The 27,539-nt window shown below is 40.6% G+C and overlaps 1 protein-coding gene and 1 long non-coding RNA gene across 3 annotated transcripts in view; one reads left to right on the top strand and one right to left on the bottom strand.

Moving 5' to 3' along the window:
* Positions 1–11,464, top strand: part of Mrc1 (mannose receptor C-type 1) — an 89,474-nt gene extending 78,010 nt beyond the window's left edge. Inside the window, exons 24-30 of the mRNA XM_048460855.3 lie at positions 313–545; positions 3,237–3,402; positions 4,222–4,371; positions 7,104–7,217; positions 7,757–7,921; positions 9,120–9,161; positions 10,485–11,464. Of these exons, the coding sequence (XP_048316812.2) occupies positions 313–545; positions 3,237–3,402; positions 4,222–4,371; positions 7,104–7,217; positions 7,757–7,921; positions 9,120–9,161; positions 10,485–10,738 (1,124 nt within the window). The 3' untranslated portion in view covers positions 10,739–11,464. The remainder of the gene's footprint in view (positions 1–312; positions 546–3,236; positions 3,403–4,221; positions 4,372–7,103; positions 7,218–7,756; positions 7,922–9,119; positions 9,162–10,484) is intronic.
* Positions 11,465–14,834: 3,370 nt separating this feature from the next.
* LOC125417520 (uncharacterized) lies at positions 14,835–27,120 on the bottom strand. 2 transcript variants are annotated; one of them, XR_007237150.3, is made up of 6 exons: positions 22,830–23,199; positions 22,491–22,639; positions 21,877–22,026; positions 20,231–20,608; positions 18,754–18,871; positions 14,835–14,991 (listed from the first exon to the last, which is right to left on the bottom strand). It is a non-coding gene; the product is annotated as an uncharacterized LOC125417520 (long non-coding RNA). The 2 variants fall into 2 exon arrangements; XR_015734810.1 differs by lacking the exons at positions 22,491–22,639; positions 22,830–23,199 and adding an exon at positions 26,863–27,120.
* Between the last annotated feature and the right edge of the window lie 419 nt (positions 27,121–27,539).

The raw sequence follows: 27,539 nt of genomic DNA, 5'->3' as shown, positions 1-27,539 counted from the left end.
AGGTGTTGGTTCCTAGGGGAAAAACTAGGTTTGACTTCTGACTCTGCATACACATGCATATATATGTGCACCCATGTACATATGCTCTTGTACACAGACGAATGTACCCAAAGATGCACCTATGTACCCCAGACACAGAGATATTAGCTTTCTGTGGTAAAAAGTCTGGTGAGAATACTTTTAAGCCCTGTGAGACTGGATTTATGCTTTTGTGTTTACTTCTATGATAGATGGGCTTGGGAGTCATATATGCTGAAGGTGCTCAATCACTGCTCATTGATAATGCTAATGGAAACAATCTCTCTATTCTAGACCCTTCCTTGCCTGTTTCTCCAACCACAGCTCCAACAGATGGCTTTGTTAAGTATGGCAAAAGCAGCTATTCCCTCATGAAACTGAAGTTACCATGGCAGGAAGCAGAGCAGTACTGCCAGAATCATGCTTCCCTGCTGGCTAGCATTCTGGACCCCTACAGCAATGCATTTGCATGGATGAAAATGCACCCGTTTAATGTACCCGTATGGATTGCCCTGAACAGCAACTTGGTAAGACGCTAGAAACATTAACAGCTTGGCATGATGGGTAAATTATGGTCCACTATGTTTCTCCTTCTGTTTCTTCAGCTGAACACTTTCATGAGCGCCACTGCTGTCACTGGTCTAGTGACCTAGTGATATGCGTCAGAAACCAAACTGAAAAGTCTCCGATATTCACTATAATTGTTTTTGAATAGCTATAGCCAAAATTTTATTATACATCTAAACAGCTTTATGCATTTGTTTATTTCTTTTCAGTGTCATGGTTACATAACTGTACTATGAGAATTAAGAAAGTAGGTCAAGAGCATAGGAAATGGGGTGGGGGATGGGACTGCTTTATTTTTGTTGCAGAACATTCTAGAATTGTTACGGACCCCAGACTTATGGAGCGTCCATCTATGTGTGAGAAGTGTTTCACTGTCGTCCCATCCTTTTATTCCACTACAGACAGGTCAGGGATGGCGGAGAACCGGGACAGAGTGAGGGATGGGGCTCTGGACTGAGAGAGGCAACAGGGTAGCGAAGAGGCTCCGGAGACAGATCTCCTTGACTCCTTATAGCCTTCCTGTCATTCCTCGACCCACCGAGTTGCTAGCAAACAGGCAAACAGTGTTGCCAGAGGTCCTGGAGCAGCGGAGTGCTGCTAACTCAAGTGTTAAAGTAATTCAGTCCTTCTTTTCTGTAGTACTAGGGTTCAACCTGGGACCTCACAAGAGCTCTACTACTGAGCTTCACCCTCATCCCAAGATACCCACCAGTTTGAGCCATAGCCCAGAGTGGCAGGAGCTGAGGAAAGGTGCCGGAAGAATGCAAAGAAAAGAGAGAAAGCTGTAAAAACTGGACAGTGGGCTGGGGTCAGGTTTTACAGAACTTTCATTTGGGAAGTGGCAGTGCAAACTCATCATGCAATAGGTGCCTCCTGAATAGGGTGGAGAGTATTTAAAACAGCCCCATGTGGCTTTGGTGACTGAGCGTAGACAAGATACTATCATATCTCATTTCACTATTTTTAAATAATTAATGTGTCTGATAAATTATTCATTTTTTCTCATAGACGTGGTCACGTTTCTCTGATGAGTTTCAAATCAGCCATCAAATACTTCTAGATTAAGTGCTTTGCCACAATACTGATATTTATGATTGCAAGAGTAATTCTGTTTTTATGACACCTACAGAGTCAGTGATACTCCAGAATTATTTGAATAACTGGGAGAATGCCATACAATTTTACCTTGCAATGATATGTGCTTCTAATGGTTGCTGTTGGGTCTCTAGTAGTTGTCTTGGTAAAATAAGTGATGGGATTAAAATGAGGAAAGTGTTTCAACCTTAGAAATGTGTTTATTCTCGGCTAATGTTTTATATCACTGTTCTTAGGCATTGCTTATCAAACCATTTCCAGATTGGGCACTACTATTGGCAAGTGGTGCTTTTTATGTTGCCAATTATCTTGGATGATATCATATATTTGTTTGTCTAAATTTAATAAGAAAGTAAGTGAAATGTGCAGAAGGAATAAAACAACCAGCTTTTAAAAGAATAGCATAAACCATATAGTTGAAAGGCAACACGTGTGGACATCTAACTCCTCTAGCGTCTACAATGACAGATGCCCTTAACTGTCACTGTCATTGGCCTCAGCAGCAGAACAGTGGGAAGATTATGACAGCAAAGAAGTGCTTCTTTCAGGGATTCAATGAAATTAACACTTATTACAATTTCAGTAAGATAGCAATGTCATTGTTATAAGGATACAACTTCTCTTTGGCCATGAAAAACTGAAAACAAAGAGAGTTTTATGGAATAAGACACTTATTTTTCAGTCATTGTCTTCTTAACAACTGTCATCTGCGACATCATCTTCTTCATCTTCTCCCTCCTCCTCCTCCTCCTCCTCCTCCTCCTCCTCCTCCTTCTCCTTCTTTCTTATTCTTCTCCTTCTTTCTTCTTCTTCTTCTTCTTCTTCTTCTTCTTCTTCTTCTTCTTCTTCTTCTTCTTCTTCTTCTTCTTCTTCTTCTCTTCTCCTTCTCCTTCTCCTTCTCCTTCTCCTTCTCCTTCTCCTTCTCCTTCTCCTTCTCCTTCTCCTTCTCCTTCTCCTTCTCCTCCTTCTTCTCCTTCTTCTCCTTCTTCTCCTTCTTCTTCTTGTCTTTCCTCCATTCTTCCTTCTTCTCTTCCTTCCTTTCTTTCTTATCAATAGTCATAACTTTTTCCTCAATTTTTTTTATGCAGTATAATTTGGTCATGTTTGTCCTCTCCCCTACTTCAGGGGGATGATCCAGGGGTCATCGCCACCTCTGTACCCACCCAAGTGTATATTCTCATGCTCTCTCTTCCTCTTCTCTCTAACATATCTGAAGTTCTCTTTCTCCTCCTTCTCTTCCTCTCCAAAAAAAGAGAAAGAGAAAAATGAAAAATAAATGAAAATCAAACAATGACAAAAACCCAGCAAGACAAAAATTGCCAAAATAGTTTTCAGGTTGGAAACCTAGGGATCTTATGAAATAGTTACTTTTAAGAAAGGATTTTTTTAATATAAATTTGAGTTGGTAGAAATGGCATACTTTTATTAAATTTTACAATGTTCAAGGTCCTATGCCAAATTACAGGCTTAAGCATCATACAGATTCCTTGCTTGTTTTCTTCATGCTGTCTATGAGAAGTGAGGCCGAAGGCTCACGGTGCATTTTCATTCTGCAGACCAATAATGAGTACACCTGGACCGATAAGTGGAGAGTGAGGTACACGAACTGGGGTGCCGGTGAGCCCAAGCTGAAGTCTGCCTGTGTTTACATGGATGTGGACGGCTACTGGAAGACATCATACTGCAATGAAAGTTTTTACTTTCTCTGCAAAAAATCAGATGGTAATTGGATATTCAGAAGGGGGTGGGAATCTCAAGTTTTCTGGAATAAACTATTACACATCACCGCTGACTTTTCTAACCAGTCATGTGTCTTGGGTAGCGGAGAATAAAATCATTTCTAGGGTTGATTTGCTCATGACAGGGCTCCGAATGTTTGTTATTGAGTTTGTCCTCTGAATCTACAGTGATGGAGTTTCCAAGAAAGTCCACAGCACATTTGCTTCAACAGAGTTGCCTCAGAATGTGTATGGATTGAGCAGAGTCAGCAATGCTATGGACCCCTTCCTAGAAGTCTAGTTACAGCAGTTTTCCCACAGAAGCTGGCGTTAGCTAAGAAGAAATCACAGGAGTTGGAATTTCAGAAAAGGAGACGTGGCTTGAAAAAGATATCTATTAATGATTTTGGAGTAATTTGTTAAACCTGAAACTTTATTTTTTATTTATGTTTGTTGAGATAGGGTCTTGCTATGTAAAGCCCTCCCCACCCTTGCCTTCAGAGTGCTGGAATTAAAAGCATGTGCCACCACTGCCAACTTAAGTCTGTAACACTTTTTGCAGACATCTAAATATTGATAATTGTAAATTAGGACGAATATGATTCATGGCTACTGTTTTCTATTGAAATACTTTTAAAATGATAAAGTAAATGAAACCCCAAGAAAAGCGGCCTCTCTAAATGACAAACACTAGTAAATTATATGAAATGGTAGACGATATAATTTCTCTTAGCTGTAAAAATATTATTCCACATGCTGCAGGAACCCCAGCCTTGATTTATGATTTATTTTGATGGTGATTTAAATGTCGGTTTATTAACAGAAATCCCCGCTACTGAACCTCCACAACTGCCCGGTAAGTGCCCGGAGTCCGAGCAGACTGCGTGGATTCCTTTCCACGGCCATTGCTACTATATCGAGTCTTCGTTTACAAGGAACTGGGGTCAGGCTTCCCTGGAATGTCTGCGAATGGGTGAGTGTCACGTTTCCTGAAAGAAAATTCCATAATAGCCCACTTTTAGCTCAATGATGTCAGCACTAGAAACTAAAGCATACTTGATATAAGTACCTTTCTATTATTTTGTGGTGCTGGGGATCAAACACGGGTTTGCTAAGAAAGGGCTCTGTAGCTCAGCCCCTGAGCTGGATCCCCAGCCACATGTGGGTTTTTGTTTTTTTAAAAAATAATTGTTTATTAACAGAATGGTTAACATCATTTTCTGCAAACGTAATTTCTAATTTCCCTACCTCAAAATTTTGAAAATTTAGGTTAAAAACTCCACTTACTAAAATCTCCTTCTGCCCCAAGTGTTCTAAGCGCTTAACTCTGACCCTCAGCCAAGCTTCACCCTTCCCCTCCTCACTCAGAGATTTAGATTTTACAGCTGACCAGGAACCAACTTCTTAAAAGAATAGTTTTCCTGGCTGGCTATTGTATTTGTAAAGAAAAACAAAACAAAACTCAATTTTAAAAATGCAAAGGTAGCTTTGTTGTTGTTTTGAGACAGGGTCTCTTGTGTCCCATTGGCCTTGTGCTTGAAATGTAGTCAAGGATGACTTTGAACTCCTGCCCTTCCCACCTCCACCTCCCCAGTGGTGGGATAGCGGGCATACTGGTCATACCGTAGCACCATGCCCAAGTTAAAAAGAGGTATTTCATTGTGACAGAGTCTTACTATGCAGCCCAGCCTGGGCTTGAACTCATGGTCCTCCGCCTCAGCTTCTTGAACTATCCTAAGAACCACCATATCTGGCACAAGATGATTTCTCAGAAAATAGTTAAAAGCTCTTTATTAGATATCACTGGCTGTTTTACTTTTGTCATAACATTTTTGTTATGCCCACTTTTAGAGTCTCATTTCCCTCGTGTCCGTTTGGTACCCACGCTTGACTTTAAATCCAGAGTGAGATGGACGCTCCTTTATTTAGATTTCATTTGTGTGTTTCGAGGTTATGTTATCAGATGCACACATATCAGTAACGATTATATTTTCCTTGTGAACTGAAACCTTACCATTACAGAATGCCGTCATTGTCTTTAACAATAATGTTTGTCTAAGCATCACCCCTTGTGTCTTGTATTAGTGCACCTTCTCTGACCTTTTTAAAAGTGATTGTCTATATGGAATATCTTCTATTGTTTTCATATCTTCTACTGTGATTTTACTTTCAATTCATTTATATCTTTGGCACTCAAGTATGTCTTTTTTTACACAGCACGTGGTTTGATCTTTTTGAGTCATTTTGTAGATATTCTGTAAATCTGTTTTTATGGTTGTGTTTAACTCATTTACACTTAGTGTAATACTGAAAGGAGCTTTTATGCCTGTTATTCTTCCTCCGCTGACTCCATATATGTTATCTCTTAGTTTCACCGTTTCTCCAGTATGGCCTTCTTACGTATTAAGAACATATTTTTGGTGTTTAACTGTCCATTTCTTTCATCATATGCGTAGTCCCCAGTTTGCAATGGTCTAGTCAATTTATGGTTTTTGAACTACGCATGACCTTATTGGGTCACAGCCCCACTGTAAGTTGAGGAACCTTTATTTCCTGTTTAGTTATGTTGTTAGTGGTTGCTATGAGGATTACAATGAACTTCGTGATTTAGTGCCAAATTCATTCTGACACTCCCCTGTGGCTTCTAGGCTGCTGTTCTTCACTTGACCATGGGTATTTGGGCTTTCAAAGGTTCTAGAGAGAGGGCAGCAGGATTTGGACAATTCAAAGCCCATAGTGCCTCCTGTTATTATCAGCATCATGCACATGCGTGCATATGCACACAAACACACACACACACACACACACACACACACACACACACACACACACACACACCTCAAGCCTGTGGTTAAGACAGTGTTCCTCTCTCTTTTGCAGAGGAAAGGGTTTTCCAAGGCGGTTACTCTGCCATTTATGATAAGAGCACCAGAAATCTGCCTTTGACTTTCAAATTAAAGTAAAAATTCTTTCATGTTGCTGAAGTGTTTTTTGTTCATTTTACAATGAATATGCAGAAACTTTATTTTCAGTTTTAGGTGTTGTGTGATCTAGCAGATAAAGGGAGTAATTCTCCTTCATCAAAACATATCTGAGAAGTTTGAAATGCCTAATGACTGTGAAATAGATTCAGTGGGAGATTTAAAAAATCATGCAATTAACAATCCCCAAGGGAATAACTCAGAATACAGTATGTAGAATAGATACCACATGGTTATATATTCTCTCTCTAGGTTCAGAATGCCTGGACCATTCCAGGATCCTGTGCTCAGTTAATGCTGACACCCCAGGCAATAAATTACTTATGTGTATGCTTTATTGTTCTTATCTGTAAAATGGTGGTAACAAAAGTACCTACTATGCACTCTTATAAAGACTTAATAGAAGGATGATTATAAGGTCCAACGCAAACTATCTGTCATGATTGTTTAAATATCCTAGTTATCACTACGCTGTAGGATTTTACGATTAAAGCTAACTCTGGTGATTGATGGTGAGTTGTATGTGGACTGCCTGGTGTTCAGCTCTCCTCTCCCGTTTTGAATCATTCTGTGGTGGCGTTGAATTAACACTGCTATAGTGTACTGTGTCCTGAGCACAGCTCAGCCTGGCATTTGTTGTCCTTAACGTCAGGCCTGTTCATAGGAATATTTCCAGCCATTCTCTTCATCCTCCTCATCCTCCTGCTCATCTCGTGCTTTGCAGGTGCCTCCCTGGCTTCTATCGAAACTGCTGCTGAATCCAGTTTTCTGTCATATCGTGTTGAGCCTCTTAAAAGTAAAGCCAATTTTTGGATAGGCATGTTCCGAAATGTTGAAGGTAACTCTCACTAAGTCATTATTTAATAGCTAGTGTTATAAAGTGTTGCGTATGAGACAATGTTTTGGATCCAGAGATCCGTGCCTTAAATAATGATTAATCTATGGTTAGTCTGAAAAGTTAAAATCATACTTTATTTGCAATAACTCGAAGTTTAAATGGCTCACGAATTGTCCAGCCCTGAAAGTTGTTAATTAAAAAACTCTCCTGTAGTCAGTTAAAGAATTTTTAGAGAACAATTTCCCTTTTCTTTTTGCCACAATAAAAAATTTAGAGAAAGATAAGTATATAAATTTTTTTCCGTGAAATGGAAATCAATTTTCAACTGAAACAATCTAACAAATATAGTCTTATTTTTCTTCCCTGTAATAATTCCTTGTTAGTGTCTTGCCTGGAAGAAATCGAGGTGTAGAAACCATTGGTTCTAGTGTAAAATAACAATAGGCTTAAACATTTTGTGCTGAGGTGGGATGTAAGAAGGTTTGTTTTTAACTTATGTTTTTGTTGTTGTTTTTTCTTTCTTTTTTGTTGATGACCAGGAAAGTGGCTTTGGTTGAACAATAATCCTGTCTCCTTTGTCAATTGGAACACTGGCGACCCATCTGGTGAACGGAATGATTGTGTAGTATTATCTTCATCTTCTGGGTTTTGGAATAATATCCACTGTACTTCCTATAAAGGATTTATTTGTAAAATGCCAAAAAGTAAGTTAAAATTGTAGAATGATAATATGTTCCCAGACTACCATTTCTTTTCAACTGTAACATGCTGGCATAGGACTAGGGCAGTTGCAACCCCTTTGTTAGCCTTTTACCAGTATGGGTGAGAATCCATTCTGTCATGAGGATCAGTCTCAACCTGTAGCTGTAAGAGGTACAGCTCTGCCTGGCTTATTGGTTTTGCTAAGTTGTGATGTTTTGCTAAGTTGCAAGCGGTCTGGACAGCCCATCTCCACAGTGCTTCCTTCCCCTGTATGGGAAAGGGGAAAGCTATCTCTAGTCCACATCCTAAGTCAGAGGATTAAGCCATGTAAAACCAACTCAGTCTCCTTCTGTGATTAAATGGTAGAACACAAAAGGAAAAACAACTGTTAAATCTCCATGTGCTACTGATAGGATGTTAGTGATAGTTTTATACCTTTCTATCTTATGCTATTTTTCTCAAGAGAAAATTATTAGTTGGAATCTGAAATAAATATATTATTTATATTTATAATATAATATAATATTTGCATTATATTTGAGGACTGGGATATAGATCCATGGTAGATCACTTGCTTGGTTTAGGTAAGACCCAGACTTTGATTCCTATGACTAATCAAGCAAGCAAGTAAGCCAACAAACAGATAAAGGAAAAGTTCTGTTTTCTCAATAGGTCTTATTGTTTTGGAACTGCATAGATACTTTAGTTCATAACTCTGCTTTAAGATTATCTATCCTTTAGTGTAAAGTGGTTAACAGTCCTAGACCAATGCTGTTGTCTTGTTTTACTTTTCATTCAAATGTCTTTTAACAGTTTAGATTTCAAAACCCTTAGCCTAGAATACTTTAGTTGCCAGTGGATTTTGTAGCATGTTTAGATGTTTTAATCCTCAAATAAAACTTGAAGGATCATATTTTAAAATCTTCTAGTGTATTCAAACTTATCACATAGATATAGGATGCTAAAGTTGCATAGAAAGACATAGAGAAAGATGGATGGGTAGACTGGTGGATAGGTAGACATGTCTGTAGGTAGTAGATAGCTGAAGGTACGGATGCACACCATCCATGCATTCTCCTGTGTTATGTTAAATCATCACATCGCACCATAGTTAATGATGGAGGATGCCATGCATCTCTGACATGAATGTACTTTATCTATGTCATGTAGTGATTTATTTATTTTTCTTCTTTTAAACAGTACTTGATTCTGTAACTACACAGTCATCCATCACAACAAAAGGTAAGATCATTATAAAATCTCAAGGTCACCATTAGTCATTTAATTCAATTTTTTTAGTTATAAACTGATTCGCCCACTAGCTCAGTCTTCTTATTAACTCTTATAACTTATATTAGCCCATTATTCTTATCTATGTTAGCCACGTGGCTCAGTACTTTATTCGGCGAGGCAGTCACATCTTGCTTCTTTTGTGGCTGGGTCACGATTCCCATTAGTCCTTTTTAAAAAGTCATAATATCTCTGTTTCTCCTCCTTCCCTTTTGGTGGAATGGCTAATGCTAACTGTCATTAGGGCAACTTTCATGTTTAAGAAAAGCAGATTTGGAGTCAGATTGATATTTTTATCTTAAAAAATTCTTGAAGAAGTTGCTGTATTACAAAAAGTTGCCTTGTGAGATCCAATGGAAGACATTTCCTTCAAGGTCTTTCTAGGTCTTTGTAGACAACATGAGTTAGGTAACTAATCCTATTTTACCTCTTTTAGTGGTTGATAAAGAAAAACTCATGGTGAGATTTATGGCTTGCCTGTAAATACCTTATTAATTGTATTTAGGAGTTCAGAATTCCATTATTATTTTACCCTAGTTTTAAAGTTTTGGTTGTAATTTCTACAACCACCACCATCATGTTACTTACTTTCTGAAACTATGTCTGTAAGCAGCCTTAAATTATTGTTTCATTTTTAAATATTTTTATTTTTTTGTAATGTGTGTTTGTATGTATTGACATGTTGTGTCTGTGTGAGAGGCTGCCATACATGTATGATTGCATGGAGGAGCTAGAGAAACTATTAGATCTCCTTTCTGGAGCTAACGTGAGCTGTCAGGGGTGGGTGCTGGAAACCAACTCTGGTTCTCTAGAAGAGCATTAAGTGCCCCTAACCCCTGAGCCTCCCCTCCAGGCACCCTTCAATTATTTTGCTACAAGGTGTATGTGTGAATTTCAATTGATGAACTACATCAGTGTTAATAGATAGAGGTGAAATATTTTAACAACTAAATAAGGATGAAATAGTTCAAGAACTAAGACACCATCTGAACATGTTAAAGTTTCACCCATGTCACACTGACTTCTGCTTTCACACCTTGTGGCAAATACTGTTTTAAAGAATATTCACGCATCAGAGCTTCCCAGCAAGATCAGCTGTAATGTTTTCCATAGTGTCAAGCCTTTGTCCCCCGTCAATGACTTGATTTGTCTATAGCTGTGCAAAGGAAGATGGGTCCCCCCACCCAAGGGGTCTTCCAGAGCCAGCTGTACTGCTTTTCGTAGCATCAAATCTCCGGCCCCTCTATTTGTATGCTAATCGTTTGATTTGTATAGCTGACCATAGGAAGATGGATCCTCAGCCCAAGGGGTCTTCCAGAGCAGCTGGCGTGGTCATCGTGGTCCTCCTGATTCTGATGGGCGCGGGTGCCGCTGCGTATTTCCTCTATAAGAAAAGGCGTGTGCTGCACCTACCGCAGGAGGCCACCTTTGAGAACACGCTCTACTTTGACAGTCATCAGAGTCCAGGAACAAGTGACACGAAAGATCTCATGGGCAACATCGAACAGAACGAGCATGCGGTCATCTAGTACCGTAGGGCAACCATCTTATCTTTTAATTTCATGCAATTTTAACTAAAGTTTTCAGTTTGTTACTTCAGGGTGATTGTTTCTTTTAAAATTTGTACTGGGTTGCACCAGTCTGTCTTTTTTCTTCGCCTCATGGAAACAACAATTGCTCCTTTGCTAGTCTGGGAAGATTTTCTTTTAAAGAGTGGTAACCGTGTTGACTACCACTTTTGAAAATACCTAGCTGAATGCACAGCACTACAATCTCAACACTGCTCCATTGGTGGTAGGTATCTCATGTCAACGCTGCAGATTTCAAGAGGTTGTGAAATAACCACCTAGGCCACTTGGAGTATTTTAAGGAGCTCCTAGAAATAAGTTATGCTCCTAATTGTAACTCAACAATTAGAAGACCATGTTAAGATAAACAAGTGTACATAACCCCAGATGGAATAAGAGTGTGCACTCAGTTTCTTTTTTAGCAGTCGTGATTCATGCCAGTTATTGAGAACTGTGTTTATCTACCTGTCAAATAATAAAGCTACTGAGACTCTTGTTTGTCCCAGGCAAGATGTGACAGGCTGAATGCTGCAAATGCATTCTGTGTCCTGTTGTATGTATATCAGGAAGGTGACTATGTGAAAAAGTGTAAATTTGCGTAGGGTGTACTTAGATAATAAATATCATTATCTAATTAATGTGATGAATTAATGTGAAATAAACATTAAAGATATCATTTTTACTGGATTTTTGTGATCTTGTTAAGTATAAATTTGCTTGGATACACAATTTAGTTACTTTACATTTTACTATTAAAATAAATGAATTATTTGTAGAGAAATGCCAACTTAAACTTTCCCCTTCTTGAATGCTGTAGAAGGTACATTCTTTTATAACAATTGCATGATCATCTAAGATCCTCCATCTTAACAGTGATGCAACTCAGCATCCAACAATCAAAGGTACCACTGTTGGGAATGAGACATCCAAATGACCCTGTTCCCCTCTAGTAATTTCTTCTTATTTAAAAATATTGCTTTAGATAAAGTTTTATGTCAATTGTGAAATATTTTTGTAGGTTTTGAATTTCCTACAGTTACCCCAGAGCCTCTTCTTATGTTTGTTTGGTTATTTGTTTTAAGACAGAGTCTATGTAGTCCCAGGCTTTTTAAACTTTTAAAGATTTATTTGTATTTATGTGTATATATGTGTGACTTGGTGACTTTCTCTGTGTGTTTGTGTGTTACAGGGAGAGCAGGACCCCTTGTTTGTCCCGGCTGCCCGACTAGCTTACACCTGAAATAATCACACAGAAACTGTATTCATTTAAACACTTCCTGGCCCATTAGCTCTAACTTCTTATTGGCTAACTCTCACATCTTGATTTAACCCATTTCTAATAATCTGTATATAACCATGAGGTCATGGCTTACCGGGAAAGATTTAGCATGTCTGACCTGGCATCTCCATGGCAGCTCTTTGCTTCTGCTTTCTTCCTCCCAGAATTCAGTTCTGTCTCCCCGCCTACTTAAGCTCTGCCCTATCACCAGGCCCAAAGTAGTTTCTTTATTAACCAATGAAAGCAACACAAATACAGAAGGACCTCTTACACCGTGTGTGTGTGTGTGTGTGTGTGTGTGTGTGTGTGCGCGCGCGCGCGCGCGCGCGCGCGCGCGCTCCCATTTACCCGTGTGCCACACAGGCACATAAATGGAGGTCGGAGGACATTTATGGGAGTTGGTTCTCTCCTTGAATCATGTGGATTATAGGGAACAAACTCAGGCTGTCAAGTGTCTTACCTTCTGAGACATCTTTCTGGGCTGACCTCAAATTCTTGGTCCCTGTGCCATTGCATCTCCAATACTGATTACAGTAGTATGATAGCACAACCAGCCTTAAGGTTTTATTTGACTAAGGGGTCATGCACAACAGTTTTTTAGCCAAGGTTTGCCTCTTTGTCCTGCATTTCTGAGGTGAAGATTATGTAAAATGCATTCTTTCCTTTCCCTTCTTTGTTTGTGGCTTTTTTTTTTTGAAGTACAGTCTTGCTATGCAGTCTAGGCTGGCTTTAAACTCACTATGTAGCCTAGGCTGGACTCAGATTGCTGGAGTCCTCTAGCTTCAATCTCCCCAGTTTAAGAAGTATAGTTTGTACCATCATGACATACTAGAATTTTTTGGGTTTGTGTGCATGTGTCCTTGTGGGTTTTTCTTTGAGGACAGAGTAATTATGTTTTCAAGAAAGCCCATAATTTAAAAAAGGTTAAAAAGCAAGTGACTGAGTAGGGGTGTAATGGAGTTGGAGTTGCCAGGATCCAAGCTTACACATGGGATAGGGAGAAGGAATGGGAATTGAGATGTGAGGAATCATGAGAGATGCTGTTGGGCACAAATAGCTCCCTTCTGCACATCAAAGACTAGAAAGCAAGCTGCTTTTCATTTTATTGGTGAAAATGAAACCTATTCAAATCAAGCATGTTCCAACAGAAATAATGGCCGCAGTGTCAAGGCAGTGGCTGGGAAATGACATGAAGGAGAAGATTCCTTTCTCTGTGTGTCTGTGTGCCTGCCCCACACATCCTCCTTGAGATACATGAAAAGAATGGCAAGTATGAAACGAGAAATACACAAGTGAGCATAGCTTGCAGTCTTTTATGCGCACCAATTCATTGTAATTTAGGGTTGTATTTCCATAGAAGATACTTTGTACTACAAACAGTGTTCATCACAAACCTATAAATACTGTCATTTCAAGGAACAACTTTGTTTGACAGGACTGCTGAATATTGTATTTCACACTCTCACATTCTTCCCTTGAGTGCACAACCAAATAGATATCTCCTGTGTAAGCAGGTGCCCATCCAAGGCTGCACTAGTTCATCAGAGGTGCATTCAAAAGGGGGTCTTGGGCAGAAAAGAGCCGTCTCTGTGTGGATCTTCCTCATTCTCTTATGGTTTGGGCTGTTATCATGGGTTTGGTGTATGCACATGTTTTTAACTGGAAGTTTATCCCTGAGATTAGTAGTTTCAAAGCTGTTGAACTCCTCACTGGTCTTAGACTAGCTTCTGGCTTTCAACACTGTTCAGTAGTCAGAAGATTCGTAAGCACTCTTCTCCCAGTCAAACTTAAAAAAAAAAAAAAAGAAAAAAACCCATGAATAGAGTGCAACTTTAATTCTAAAATTGTGGGTGATTGACAGAGTCTGGGTTGCTCCTGTATCTTTCAGCATCCACTAAAGCTTATGCCTATGCACTGATCCATTCTGTTGTCAAATAGATCAGCGGGGCATGGTGCATCCTATGTAGATTTACACATATGTAAAACGTAGTGCCTGGTCCCAGAAAGTGGAGCTGCAGACCTACCATCAGCACATTACGACAATGTGGTGGGCATGTCAACGGGTCAGCGCTTTACTACAATGTGGTGGGTGTGTCGACATCAGAAATGAAGTTTCTTTTAGTTGTGATAACTGGAAGGAAAAAATTCCACAGCTTTGACCAAGCGAACTCCAGTTCTCCCCTGGTCCTCCTTTTTTGATGACTTGACTTATGCACCGAGGCATGCTTAGCCATTCTGGTATGATCGAATAAGACAGTCTCTGTCTCACTTTCATTGCTAATATTTCCTAGTCTCTTCTCCCTGTCTTTATTTTTAGAGACATGGATTTACTAGGCTGATGATGAACCTGTATCCTCTTGTCTCTGCCTCCCAAGTGCTGAGATAGCAGGAGTTTGCCACCACTACAAGCTCTCTCTTAGGTTTTGTATCCATGGTTGGATCTTGAGTTATATACCTCTTCTATATTCACAGCCACATAATTTTATTTCAATCTCAATTCGCCGTGATTCCCTCTAGTGTTCAAGGTCATCCCATTACTATTCAGCAAAAGAGAAAGATGTGAGGGCCACTGAAATGAAGACTCTAAGGCAATTTTAATGTGGGGTGTGGTGGCGCATGCTTGTTATCCCAGAGCTCGAGAGGCTAAGGCTGGCTAATCTCTTGTGCATTGAAATGTTTCTGGGCTACACAGTCAGCATTAGGACATATAGGCTACAAAGATAGATGCTATCTCAAAAAATAAAAATACTTTTTGATAAAAAATTAAAACTGCTCTAGTTAAAATATCTTGTAAAATCTTTATTTTAAGAACACGACTATAGTAACCAGGCATTGGTGATGCTCTCCAGGCTGAGGCAGGGAGACTGAGTCTGAGACAATCCGTGGCTGTAGAATGAAGACTCCCCACCACAACTACCGCCACCACTGTTGTAATCTGAAAAAAAAAAATGTCACGAAGAGAAGTCACAAGGCTCACATAGGGGCTTTATTGGAAGAGGGGAGAGAAGGGGGGCAGAGACCAGTCCCTGGAAACAAGAGTGGCAAATGAGAAAAAGAGAGGAAGGAAGGGGGGGGAAGAGAGAGAGACAGAGAGAGAGAGAGGGGGGGGAAATGGGCAAGTTCACCTTAAAAAGAAGCATAGCAAATGTGCACAGTAGGTGCTCTTAGTGGCTACAGCGGAAGTCCCTGCTAGGGTCCTGGAAGAGTGAGACCAATATAAGCCAGTGGGTCTAAAATATAAGAGGCAGTAGCCTTTCTCTGAATGCCAGGAACAGTGTCTGAAAAAAGACATTTGAATATACTCCTGAAAAGAGTCTTGGGGAAGGTGAATGGTAGAGGTGGAGCTTGAGAGAGCTGATTGGTGGAGCAGAAACGGAGAGGGGTGTGGAGGGAGAGCTGGCTGGGACTCTGCTGTGGACTCGGATGAACTTCCCATTCTCCTCCTGCATTCAGAGCACCCTCATGTGTGTGAATCAGACTCGGCTCATGTGACCTACCAGAGGGACCGAATAAAGAAAGCTTCTTGCGTGATCTGGCCTGATTTTAAGAGCCATGTGTGCTTTATATACATTTGAATCCTGGGGCATGATCTAGTACAGCCACAGGAAATCGGGGTCAATGGCCTCCCCAGTCCGTGTGACAGAACTGTGATGTGCGCAGACACACAATGATCAGAAATCGTCATATTATCGCCTGTTCAGTGGCAAGCTAGAGTCGGCAGGTTCTTTCTTTGCAAACCTTTGTATGACTAAGAGAATAAAAGGCCCATGTTAGTGAGGATTTCTCAGCTGAGATATCAGGGAGAGCCAGTTTCACTAAACACAAGTCTTAGGCTGTGATTGTAATCACCTCTGACCTCTTAGATTGGAATCTGGGAGTGGGACTCAAGAGAACCAAAGAAACTCCCGGTTAAGGGGTGTGTGTGTGTGTGTGTGTGTGTGTGTGTGTGTGTGTGTGTGTGTATGTGTATCAGTTTTGCCTGGAAAGTGTGAAGACCCAATCTTGATTCTCAGATACTCAGAGTCTATGTAAAAAGTCAGCATGGTGGTTCACACTTGTAATCCCAAGGCTCAATGGTCAGTCAGTTCAGCCTAATCTGTGATCTCCATGTCACTGAGAGCGATTTTTCCAAGGAGGTGGATGGCATTCCTGAAGATGACATCTCAGATTGTCCTCTGGCCTTTGTGTATGTGTGCTCATAAAAGCAGCAAGCAGAAGTAAAGTTCCAGTCAGTTCTACAGGGTAGTGAGTGGCTCGATTGACACTCCATAGTTTGGCACCCTACTAAAGCAGTACTGAAACCTAGTAGTTAATGGGATAGTGTGGACAGGCAGGCTGTTTTGTGGGAACCCTGCTTTGGAGTTGTGATTGAGTTCCTTAGGAAGGAGTCATTGCACAGATTCGAATCTTCTGTGTTTGTGCCTTCTATCATACGGGGATCAAACTGTCCTCCTCTGAAGCGTCATGGAGGGGGCTCTAGCAGGATGCGAGTGCATTGAATGTGGACTTCTTCTGGAGAACTGTGGGAAAGCAGTTCGGTTCTTTTAAGTTACCCACTTCTAGTAACAGCAGCACAAGGGACCTCAGATACAAAGAAAGAATATTAAACAGTCCTAGCTGATAGTGTGAATTCTTCCTCAACATTCCCAATTAGTCTGGACTCCTGAGAAGTGGATGCAGCGGTCTCTCTCACAGTTACAGGACGAGCAGGGGCCAGTTTCCTACGGTAGCATGACTGCTCAGAAAATAGCCAAGTTTTGTTGAAGATGGGCTTTGGCCAAAATTCATCGTTCTGGTCTTTTGTTGGGAATATATATCATGCCCAAATATCACACAAGAAAATGGCCTTAAAATATTGTTTTTGAGTAAGTCTCAATAAATATTATCATAGAAATGTATCAGGAGGAGATGGTTTCAGCGGGAAATTTTACCCAAACCACACCACCAAGTACCAGGAATGCATGTTTTGGTATTAGAAGTTCTTTGGCATTCTGTAAATAGCATTGTTCCATTTGGAAGGGCCCCCTGACAGTCAGTTCCTTTAAGAGAAGGTGACTGGGACATTAGAAAGCTCCTTTGCTTGGCTGGAGACACTGAGTGCTGCTACTTTTGTTTGGTAACAACTATTGATCTTGAGCTAGTCCTGAGTGCTAAGTGGAAACACTCAGTCAGACAGCTTTCTTATTTGGGGTCTAGTACCCTGGGTATGTTAAAGAACCCTTCATAACTACCAGGCTTTTTCTTGCTGGTTTTCAGATTTTATTTATTCAAAATAACATGTGTTTATTTACTTTCTGTAAGGACAAGAACATCCAGACTCCTCTGCCCATGGTGCATGGTTTTTGGTGGTAGTGGTGGGGATCTCTAACCCTGCTGTACACTAGAGTCCTTGGAGTTTGTTTAAAGGTCCCCTTCCTTTGAGTCCATGCTTGAAATTTTGATGAAGTACCTTGATTAGAGCCCTGAAATCTGTATTTTAGTCATCTTCTGTGGAGAGCCTCAGGAAGGATTTCCTTAGTCTGCCAATTTGACAAACACTGTGTTTGAAGCCCTATCAGGTTAAAATAGTATTTCTCTAAATTGTTGGAAGTCTCTCATAACCCAAGGGCCCAGCCCAAGAGCATCTCCATTTTTTCACTGTCAGGAATTATAGGTGCCAAATTCAGCTCCAGTGCTTGGTATAGATACATGGCCCCCAGTCCTGGTACTAGAGCAGCATTATTGGGAAATGAGGGGACATTTGGAAGATAAGACCTTGTGCAAACTCCTTGGAACTTGAAGGTATATTGAAAGCAATTTTTGGGCACCCAGCTGTGCCCACCAGTCCCTAGCCCTTCATCTTTGTTCTCTGGCCCTTGATGGACTGGCTTTGCTCTGTCATATGCCCCTTCCACGTATGTTGCCTTCACATAGGCTCCTTGACGATTTAAATGAGAATGGCCCCTATAGGCTCATATATTTGAATGCTTAGTCAGGGAGCGGAGCTGTTTGAGAGGATTGCAAGGATTAAGAGGTGTGGCTGTTTTGGAAGAAGTGTGTAACTGGGAGGGAGGACTTTGTAGTTACAAAAGTCAGTGCTAGGTTCCAATGCTCTCGCTCTGTATGGATCAGGATATAGAACTATGTCCACCTATGTATTACCATGGAGATAATGGACTATTCTCTGAAACTATGAGCAAGCCCATAATTAAATGTCATGGTGTCTCTTCACAATGATAGAAGAGTGACCCCAGTGTCGAGCCTATGATCAAAAATATCTCTCCTTCTTCCATCTTTGTTTCCCTCCATTTTCCTTTGTCTCTTTCTCCTCCTCGACTCTCATTTTGAGCCATGGTCTTGTTGTATAAGCCAAGCTAGCCCAGAATTAGTATGTGACTTATTCTGTCCTCAAATTTTCTTGGCCCGCATGTCTTGGCACCAGAGTATTGGGCTTAGAGACATGAGGTACCACACATGATAGCTTTTTCCCCTTTATAAATGAGGACTCAAATATTGTGCTCTAGTGGTGGAAAGCTGGTAACAGGACACGTTTCCCCTGAGCGTCTTCCCTTTCCGGGTGTTACACCGTTCCCAGGTCCCTTTCAGCAGCACCACTAATGAGCATGTGCAAGCAGATACGTCTCATTTGTCTAATCCTGGAGTATGAACTCCAAGAGAAGACTGGTCAGGGTTTCTGTAGTCCTGGGGCAGAACTTACATCTCTGCAAATAGAACCACGTCGCTGCCTTATTGCTGAGGAGAGTGAAGGGTGTCTCCATAGTGATGCTGACCTCAGGAGAATTTCAGAATTCTTGGGTCCGAGTGCTGCTCTTCTCCTAAAAGGAAGGAAGCAGGAACTGTGCTGAGAGCCCAGAATGAGCAAATCTTGCTAACACAGCTTTATTCTCTATTTGAAAAAAAGGCAGAAGTAAAAACCGCAGCAGCTTTTAAGAATGACAATACACAGTTTGAAGGGATGTTATCCCCTCAAATGTGTGGAGATCAAGGTACCCTTTGTTATACTATGGTAATGATTTGGTGCTCATCTAGTGTGGAGAAGTAGCATGTAGCCTTGTGGGATTCTATGCATTGCTTCTTTGCCATACACTACCATCAGGATTGATTCTAAAGTCAGAGGTCCTAGCTCTTACACTGGTGGGGCAAGGGAGGACTTAAGTGTCTAGTGGAGAAGGGTTGATGTTCTGTAGGAACCCACTTCTTTGAATAGAATCATTTATTTGACTCGTAAGGTTTTACTCATTGGACCATGCATCTTACTCTGTGCTTTTTGTGTTACTGAGTTTGATTTTTTCTTATTACTTTTAAATATAAGTTTGTATGTGGGAGATGTGGGAGGGGTGAGCACATTCCTGTATGGAGGCCGAGTGATGGGGTCTATCATAGGTATTGCTTCTTAAGTTTGTCCAGGTTTTCTTTCTTTCTTTCTCTCTTTCTTTCTTGCTTGCTTGCTTTCTTGCTTTCTTTTCTTTTCTTTTCTTTTTTCTGAGACAGGGTTTCTCACTGAAATTCACCAAGTAAATTCATGTTTAATCAGCATGCTCCCTGTCTCTGCCTCCCCAGACCTGGAATTACAAAGGTGTGCTACCTTTTTAAAATGTAGGTTCTGAGGTACTTGCCTGGGAAACACTTTACTCACTGAGCCAGTTCCTCGGCCTGACTATAACTAGGAATGGGTCATTAAATAAATACTTCTTTCAGAACAGGGGCATCCATGTTGAATGTACTCTGCAACCTCTGCTGACAGCCCTCTGTCCGGGGATACATAGCAACCTGGCTGTATGTGTCAGCACTGAGTCTCAGGCACCTGTGACCTCTGTATCACAGGTGAGACCCTGACTTCGACTTTTGCAGGGGTACACCTCCAGGCAAAACCTACAGTACACAAAGAAAGCAGACTCAGTTGGGACCTTAGCCTGAGCAGCTGACTTGGATCTACTGCCAAGTAGCAAGGAATCTGGCACATGTTCTGAGCACCTCAGCCAACTTGAGCCGCCGAAGCCCAAGCTCCCCTCTGCACCCCCTCACAGTGTGGACAGCTTTCCTGTTTGTTTTGTTCTTTTCTTGTTTTATTTAAAAGTCAGATTTCATCCTTGAAGGGCAACAAAACTGTGGGCGCTGCACATCGGCCGGAGTGAGGAGAATAAGCTGACCAAGTAGAGGCTGTATCAGGTCACCTTTCCTGAAGCTGATCCTTGGACGGTCCAAGCCACTGTGTTCTTTTGGACTGTCTTCAACCAAGTATGTCGTGCAGTGCCAAGCCTCAGGATACCAAAGAACTGCTTACAAAACACTTGCTCCTTCACGAGAAGCAGAACGGTTTAGCCAAGAGAAGATTCCTGCCAAGAAATCTCACATAGGCTAAGCTAAAAGCTAAAAGCACCAGCACACGAGAGTGAGTTCTCGGTAGAGCAAGGCACAGTGGGTCCTACTCAGCCTCCCAAGTGCTAAGATTACTGGTACGTGTCACCACATCCCGCTGAGATCGGGAAGAATCAATAGCGGAGTTTGCTTGCCTTTCAGTGTGGCTGGGTGTCTCCCTGTCCACTGAGGACCTGGAAAGAAACAAGGGAGGAGGACAATGAGTCCACCCTTTTGCTTCTAGTCACCCTGTTTGATCTGGGAGCTTCAGACTTCACTGTGTTTGGACTAGAAGTCACGTCACTGACTGTGGGTCTTAGAACTTAGACTGAATTCTGCCACCTGCTCCTCTGGGTCTTCAGTTTGCAGAAATGTCTTGGAATCCTCAGCCTTCACAATTTTTAAAGTCTTGCTAGGATACATATCTGATATAAACACATATAAATAAATACATCTCTCTATACACATATATGTCTACATGCATACACATAAGATACATTTATACTTGGAGATCTGTCTATTAATGAACAAGAATATCCTATGACCTACTTTGCGGGTCCAATACGACTCCTGAGGACTTCTTGACAGCCGTGACTAAATGCCAGTTAGTGCCCAGTGACAGCCATTTTGTTCAAGGACATCCCTAATCTGTGTAATTCACTTGATTTTACATAGATGGTTTCATGTTATTATAAAGTTCAAAGCCAATTTAACTCTTTTGCCCCATGTTTTCTGTCCTCAATAATGAGTCAAGGATTCCTACAAAGCAGTGAATATCCTTCTCCTTAATTTTTTTCATTGTTTGAGAATTTCATACGTGCATATAGCATGCTTTAATAAAATCTACATTCCCTCCTCTCCAAGTTTTTCCTTTCACCCATACCATTTTTGCTTCCCAATTTCAACCTCATGATTTTTGTTGTTTTGTTCTTTTTAAACCCAACAAAGTCTGCTTAGTGCTGTTTTTATGTGAATGAATGTAGGAACAGCTACTGGAGCCCCTTTCAGGGACAGCATCAATGAAGAAACTCAATCCCCCCCCCCCCCCCAGTCTTCAGTAGCTATCTGTTAACAATAGCTCCTTTGCTAAGGGTGAGAATTGACTAGAATTGAACTGGCTTGATCATGTGCCAGCAGCCACAGCATACATGCATACACATAAGATACGTTTGTGTTCTGAAATCAGTTTCTATCATCACTGTGGTGTTTTAAATGAAATTGCCTCCCCTCCCCCACCATAGACTCATATATTTGAATAGTTGGTTCCCAGCTGGTGGACTGTTTGGGAAGGAGTAGGAGGTGTGGCTTTGTTGGAGGTGGGTCATTGGGGATGGGCTTTGAGATATCAAAAACCCACACCAGGCCCAGAATTCCTTTGTTTGCCTCCAACTTGGGGGATAAGACAGAAGCTCTCAGTTACCTTTCCAGCACCGTGCCTGCCCCCCTGCTGTGGTGCCCTCACCATGTGGTTATGGAAGTCACCCTCTGAAACTGTAGACAAGCCTCCAATGCTTTTATCAGTTGCCTGGGTCACGGAGTCTCTTCACAGCCACAGAACAGTAACGAAGATAGTCACTCTCACAGAAAACTGAGGATCATCGTGTAGCTTGTCCTACAGCCCAAGAAGCAGAGACAGAAATTGAGCAATGGGTGGGAAATGAGTAATCAAGGAATCAAGATAACCTTGAAAGAAAAAAAATGAGAACAAAAAGAAAATGATAGGAGAGCCAGGACTTTTATCTGCGTGAGTTTCGTTCCCGGGCAAGACGACAAAAGAAAGGGTCAGGAGGTAGTGAAAGTGGCCATGAGGTGGAGCCAAACCAAAGGCCGGAACAACCCCAAACCAAGTGTCAGTGTGCACCAGAGGCAGCATCAGGAGCTGGAGCTTCCTGGAAGCCGGGTCAGCAATGGTTAATGGGTTTCCCTGAACCTCCCTGTCCCACTCTCGGAGAGACGAAGGCCTTGGGACCAGTGTGGTACTAAGGGCCTTCTGCTATTTTTTTCTAAAATCGTCAGCGCTGAGAACAGCTAAAGCAGAATCTTACTGCAGTTGCTCCCGAACATCACTGTTCTCACCTCGATCAACTTCCTCAACCGCAGAACCGCGAACAAATAGATAATACATCGTAGGGTGAGAGGAAGAAATCCCCGAACTATTCCCTCCCTGGAACCTCTGCATGGGCTTTTTGACTGCATTTGGAAACTCACTCATGTCAGGAGCTGATCTGCAAAGAGAAAAGATCCAGAGTTTTCCCTCATAGCACCGGGATCCTTACAGCAGAGAGAAGTCTAAAGAAGTGTTGGAGGCCTGATACTTTTATATTTTTCAGGCAAATAATAATACTAAGTTTGTGAAGGAAGAGCAGGGCAAATAAATAACTGGACTAGGCAGTAAGTTGTAAGAATGTTACTCACTAATGGGTGAGGAGGGTTAGATGCTGGGGGAGGATAAGGACCACTTCAGAACTTGTTTGTTTATATCCGTTGCCGTCCCATTAATAATCTCTGGTGCTCACAGCCATTTTTCAGCCTTGCTGTGGGAAGGACATTGCATGCAAAAGAATTTTTATGGTTCCTGCCACAGGGAAAGTCAGGCCAAATAACCTTGCCTGAAGTTATAACAGCTTAGGTGATATCAGTTGGGTAAAAAAAAAAAAATCAGTTTGGCAATTTGATCTATTTTGTCCTAATGTTGCCAATTCTTTATACATACATACATACCCATGTATGCACTCCTATGTGTGTACATATCACAGCATGTCTCTGGAAAATATAAAGGTTAAGATAGTAGCATTTACATACATAGGAACTGATATATATATAGGAAAAGAAAAAGCTATATACTTCCTTACATTGTTATTTTATACAAATGCAAAATTATATGCCTTATTTTTCCCTTAAGCTAGCTTTTAAAAATTACTTTTAGTAGTACATATAAAATGACTTAGTTAATTGACTACATAATGGTCAATTGAAAAGATGTCCTATAAAATAACTAGTTCTTTGTTGCTAGTTACTTGAGAGGGAGGGCCTGAACTTCCATGATAACTATACTGTTGTGATCATTACTTAACAGGTTTCTGTTTCCTTAGCCAAGGGAAACAGAACTGGAGAGATGGCTCTCTTAATAAAATGCTCTGATTTGAAGTGATGTCAGAACTAGGTCTTAAAAAAAAAATAGGAACCTATAGGATTAGGAGAAGAGGGGAGAAGAATGGGCCATTTTAGTCTGGTATAGTAGCATGAAAACTTTAATCTAAAGAATCCCAAAGAAGCAAGGGATGCTAGTTTGGAGAAGGAGCCAAAGAGATAGAGACGGGATCAGTAACTACTCTCATTGGGTTGGTAGATACCTGTCAACTGTAACTTAAGGAAGGAAGGGTTTAACTGAGCTCACAGTTTGAGGGTGCAGTCCGTCATGTTTCATGTAGGAAACATGGCCATAGGAGCTGGAGGCAGCTGGTCACACTGTTTCCACAGTCAGGAGGCAGAGACATGAATGTTCATGCCAAGATCTCTTGCTTGGTTTTATGCCTTTTAGCACCCCAACCCACAGAGTAGAGTCACTTACATTTAGGGTAAGTCTTTCCAACTCAATTAATCCAATATAGATAATCTATCATAGACAAGCCCAGAGGTTTGTCTCCTAGGGAGTCTGGATCTAGTCAAGTTGATGATTGATACTATCACAGGGTTTAAGATTATGTTTTCTAGAACAACACTGTAGAGCTTGAATAACAATTGGAAAGTGATGAACACATTTACTGGGGGCATAAATGTGCCAGATAAAAAAGTTTCATAAAGACAGAGGGTACTCTATTGAGTCCTTCTTGGAGCCAGAACTCTTTGTGTCCAAACACATAGATTTTTATTTCTTGTAAGACCTAGTTCAAATATCACAGCATATTGATATTATTGTGGCCTGATTTAATGCCAGGTAGCCTTAAAATTCTGTTCCAAAGAACATTTTACTATAGTGAATTTCTACACACAGTAAGAAATAGTTTTCCAAAGTGTAGTCATCATTATCATTAGCTTTATAAATTATGGCATCCACCAAGTTTTTAAGAGGAAGACTTTTGACCCTAAAATAAATAAATAATTTTATTAAAATAAGCTGTTGTTTTCATTTAGTCTTTCCTTGAAAAAAAGGGACAACCATTTTTCTATGTAAAATTATATACATTTTAAAAATCAAACTTTGGAAGCATAAGAAATATAAAATTCTAAATGTTTAATCATCAGTAGGTAGTTATAATTAACACTTTATTGATATCAAATTACTTGGCCATAAAAGATTTAATATAGCTATGATTTATATAACATTATATGCAAATATTTTTTAGTGTTTTTGAGGTAATTTTTAATTGTGTTTTTACTGTGTATCCCGGATTGGCCTTGAACTTTTATCCTCCTGTCTCAGTCTTCCTCCCAAGTATGCTTCACCAAGCTCCAGGACATTACAGATAGAGGCCAAAAGTAAATAAAGTATATCTAGTAGTTTCTCAGATACTGGAAGCATCCCATCTTATACTATGACTAAATCTAGTGAAGAATAAGCTTTGGTAGCATGCTCATCAATGCCGTTAACTTAATTAGCATAGTGTTCAATCACTTTTTCTTAGCAATATTTGAACTTTTAAAAAGTGTTCTTATTTTGAATGTTATTTAAATGATAAAAATCTTAATGTAAGCTACATGACCAGATATAGTCATTAATAAATTTAAAATTCTTAAAAAAATAAAGAATTCTATTTTTTAAGAACATTATACAAATGGCAATGTTTTTTGTTTGAGAAATAAAGTCATGTTTGGTTATATTAGTCTTTTTTGTTGCTATGAAATGCCTGAGGCAGGCTAAATTTGTGTATAAAGTGTTTATCTAGATCATAGTTCTGGAGGTTCAAAGTTGGAGACAGAATGGGCCCCTCTGGTTCAGCCTTTAGGGAGGACTTGGCTGTAGAAGGCATTATGGAGAAGGATTATCAGAACAAGAAGCAGAGAGGTATCTCTCTAACTCAAGAGAGACTTGCAAAAGGGTGTGAAGTGTGGGATAGTTTATAATTTTAAGATCAAACAAATAAGATTGATTTTTTAAAAGAAGAAAACAGCCCCAATGTTTTACTTGAATATTAAGATTCTGAATAAATAAAAAGGTTAAATCTATCCTTTGTTGATATTGAAGCTAATCTGGGGAATTTAAAAATGGGTGAAGTTGGAAGATGGTCAAGAGATGATGTAGACACCATCTTCTTCATAATCCCCAAAGGGCTATGGATAACAAAAATGCTCTTTTGGATGTTGCATTAACTTATAACTGCTTACCATTCTGTGCTTGGTAAGTTATGGCCCCGGGTATCTTCTTAGCAAGCGGGACCATATGGTATCCCATCAAGTGTGAGTGGGGCCAGTGATTCATCATTAACTGATATGGTGTAGATGTTACTCCAATTAGATTTCATCATTTGCTAGCACTTGTGTGCCTGAAAGGGGACCCCCACTTAGGCAAGCCTTCAAACAACAACAGCAACAAAAAACAACAACAAAAAACAAAAAAAACAAAAAACAAAAAACACAGCACTGGCTGAAAACGTTACAACTTGTGACATAGTCTGAAGCAGAGGATTCCTGACCCACAGAGATGGCGAGGTAAGTCATGCATCCTGTGAGCTGTTTCATGTTAATTTGTCATACAGAAACTCAGGACAGGCCTGGTTTACATAAAGACTAATTCCGAGTGACTCAGAGTGTAGCTGTGAAATTGAAGGCACCCACTACTTCTAACATTAACTTTCTCTTCTTGTTAGTTTCTCCATTGCCTGATAATGTCACTTGAAGAAACAGCAAGACATGTTTCTGTTGTATCAAACTGTACTTACGTTGACAGTTGACTCAAATCAGTGAAAAACCTGAAAGTGCTTTCACAGAAATGGGAGTTTGTTGATCTGATCCTAAACTCAAAAGATGACAACCAGCAACTGAATGAGTGACACAAATAACAGATTTTATCTCAATTTTCTGAGAAGCAAACTTTCAGGATGACAAATCTGTATCTTGCCCGATAAAGCAGATACAAGTCTAACAAGATTGATACGATGCTGTAGATAAACAGTGAACTCATAAATAGATATATAATAGAAATTGCATTAAAAGAACAAAGAGTGACTGCAGGGTAAAAAGGACCAATGAAAGAACACCCTGGCCCTGAGACCAGACCCAAGGAAACACACCTTGATTTTAACCAATTCAGGACTTGAAATCTAACCAATCCCCAAGCATAAAAGCCAACCAGTCCATGAACACAAAAAACAACCAATCCCTGAGCATGAAATCCAACCAATCTCTGAGCTTGTACCAAGCTCAGGACTTGAGATCCTACCAATCCCCAGCCTGGAAATCTTCATCCTGGAAAACGCCATCCCTTAGAAACCCTATAAAAGTTCTATACCTGTTCAGTTTTGGTCCTTTTTTTTTTTTTTTTTTTTTTTTTTTTCCCCATGCAGAGGCAACCACTCTGCCTGGATTCCTCTCTCTCAATAAATCTCTTGAGTGAGGTTTGTTGTAACGACTTTCTTGTGCTGGAATGGAACAAAGCTGTAACAACTTTCGCTGGAGCAGAGCTGTAATGGGGAAGCTTTCCCTCGGCGGAGAAGAATTGGAGCGGAGCTGGAGCAGAGAGGAACTGTAACACTTTGTAAGGGGAGACTTCCTGTTGCTGGAGCAGAGAGGAACTGTAACACTTTGTAAAGGGAGACTTCCTGTTGCTGGAGCAGAGAGGAACTGTAACACTTTGTAAGGGGAGACTTCCTGTTGCTGGAGCAGAGAGGAACTGTAACACTTTGTAAGGGGAGACTTCCTGTTGCTGGAGCAGAGAGGAACTGTAACACTTTGTAAGGGGAGACTTCCTGTTGCTGGAGCAGAGAGGAACTGTAACACTTTGTAAGGGGAGACTTCCTGTTGCTGGAGCAGAGAGGAACTGTAACACTTTGTAAGGGGAGACTTCCTGTTGCTGGAGCAGAGAGGAACTGTAACACTTTGTAAGGGGAGACTTCCTGTTGCTGGAGCAGAGAGGAACTGTAACACTTTGTAAGGGGAGACTTCCTGTTGCTGGAGCAGAGAGGAACT

Source organism: Myodes glareolus, chromosome 14 (genome assembly GCF_982192425.1).
Source record: "Myodes glareolus chromosome 14, mMyoGla1.1, whole genome shotgun sequence".
NCBI classification, from domain to species: domain Eukaryota; kingdom Metazoa; phylum Chordata; class Mammalia; order Rodentia; family Cricetidae; genus Myodes; species Myodes glareolus.
Note: the sequence above shows the minus strand (reverse complement) of the source record. Positions and strands in the feature narration are given on the sequence as shown.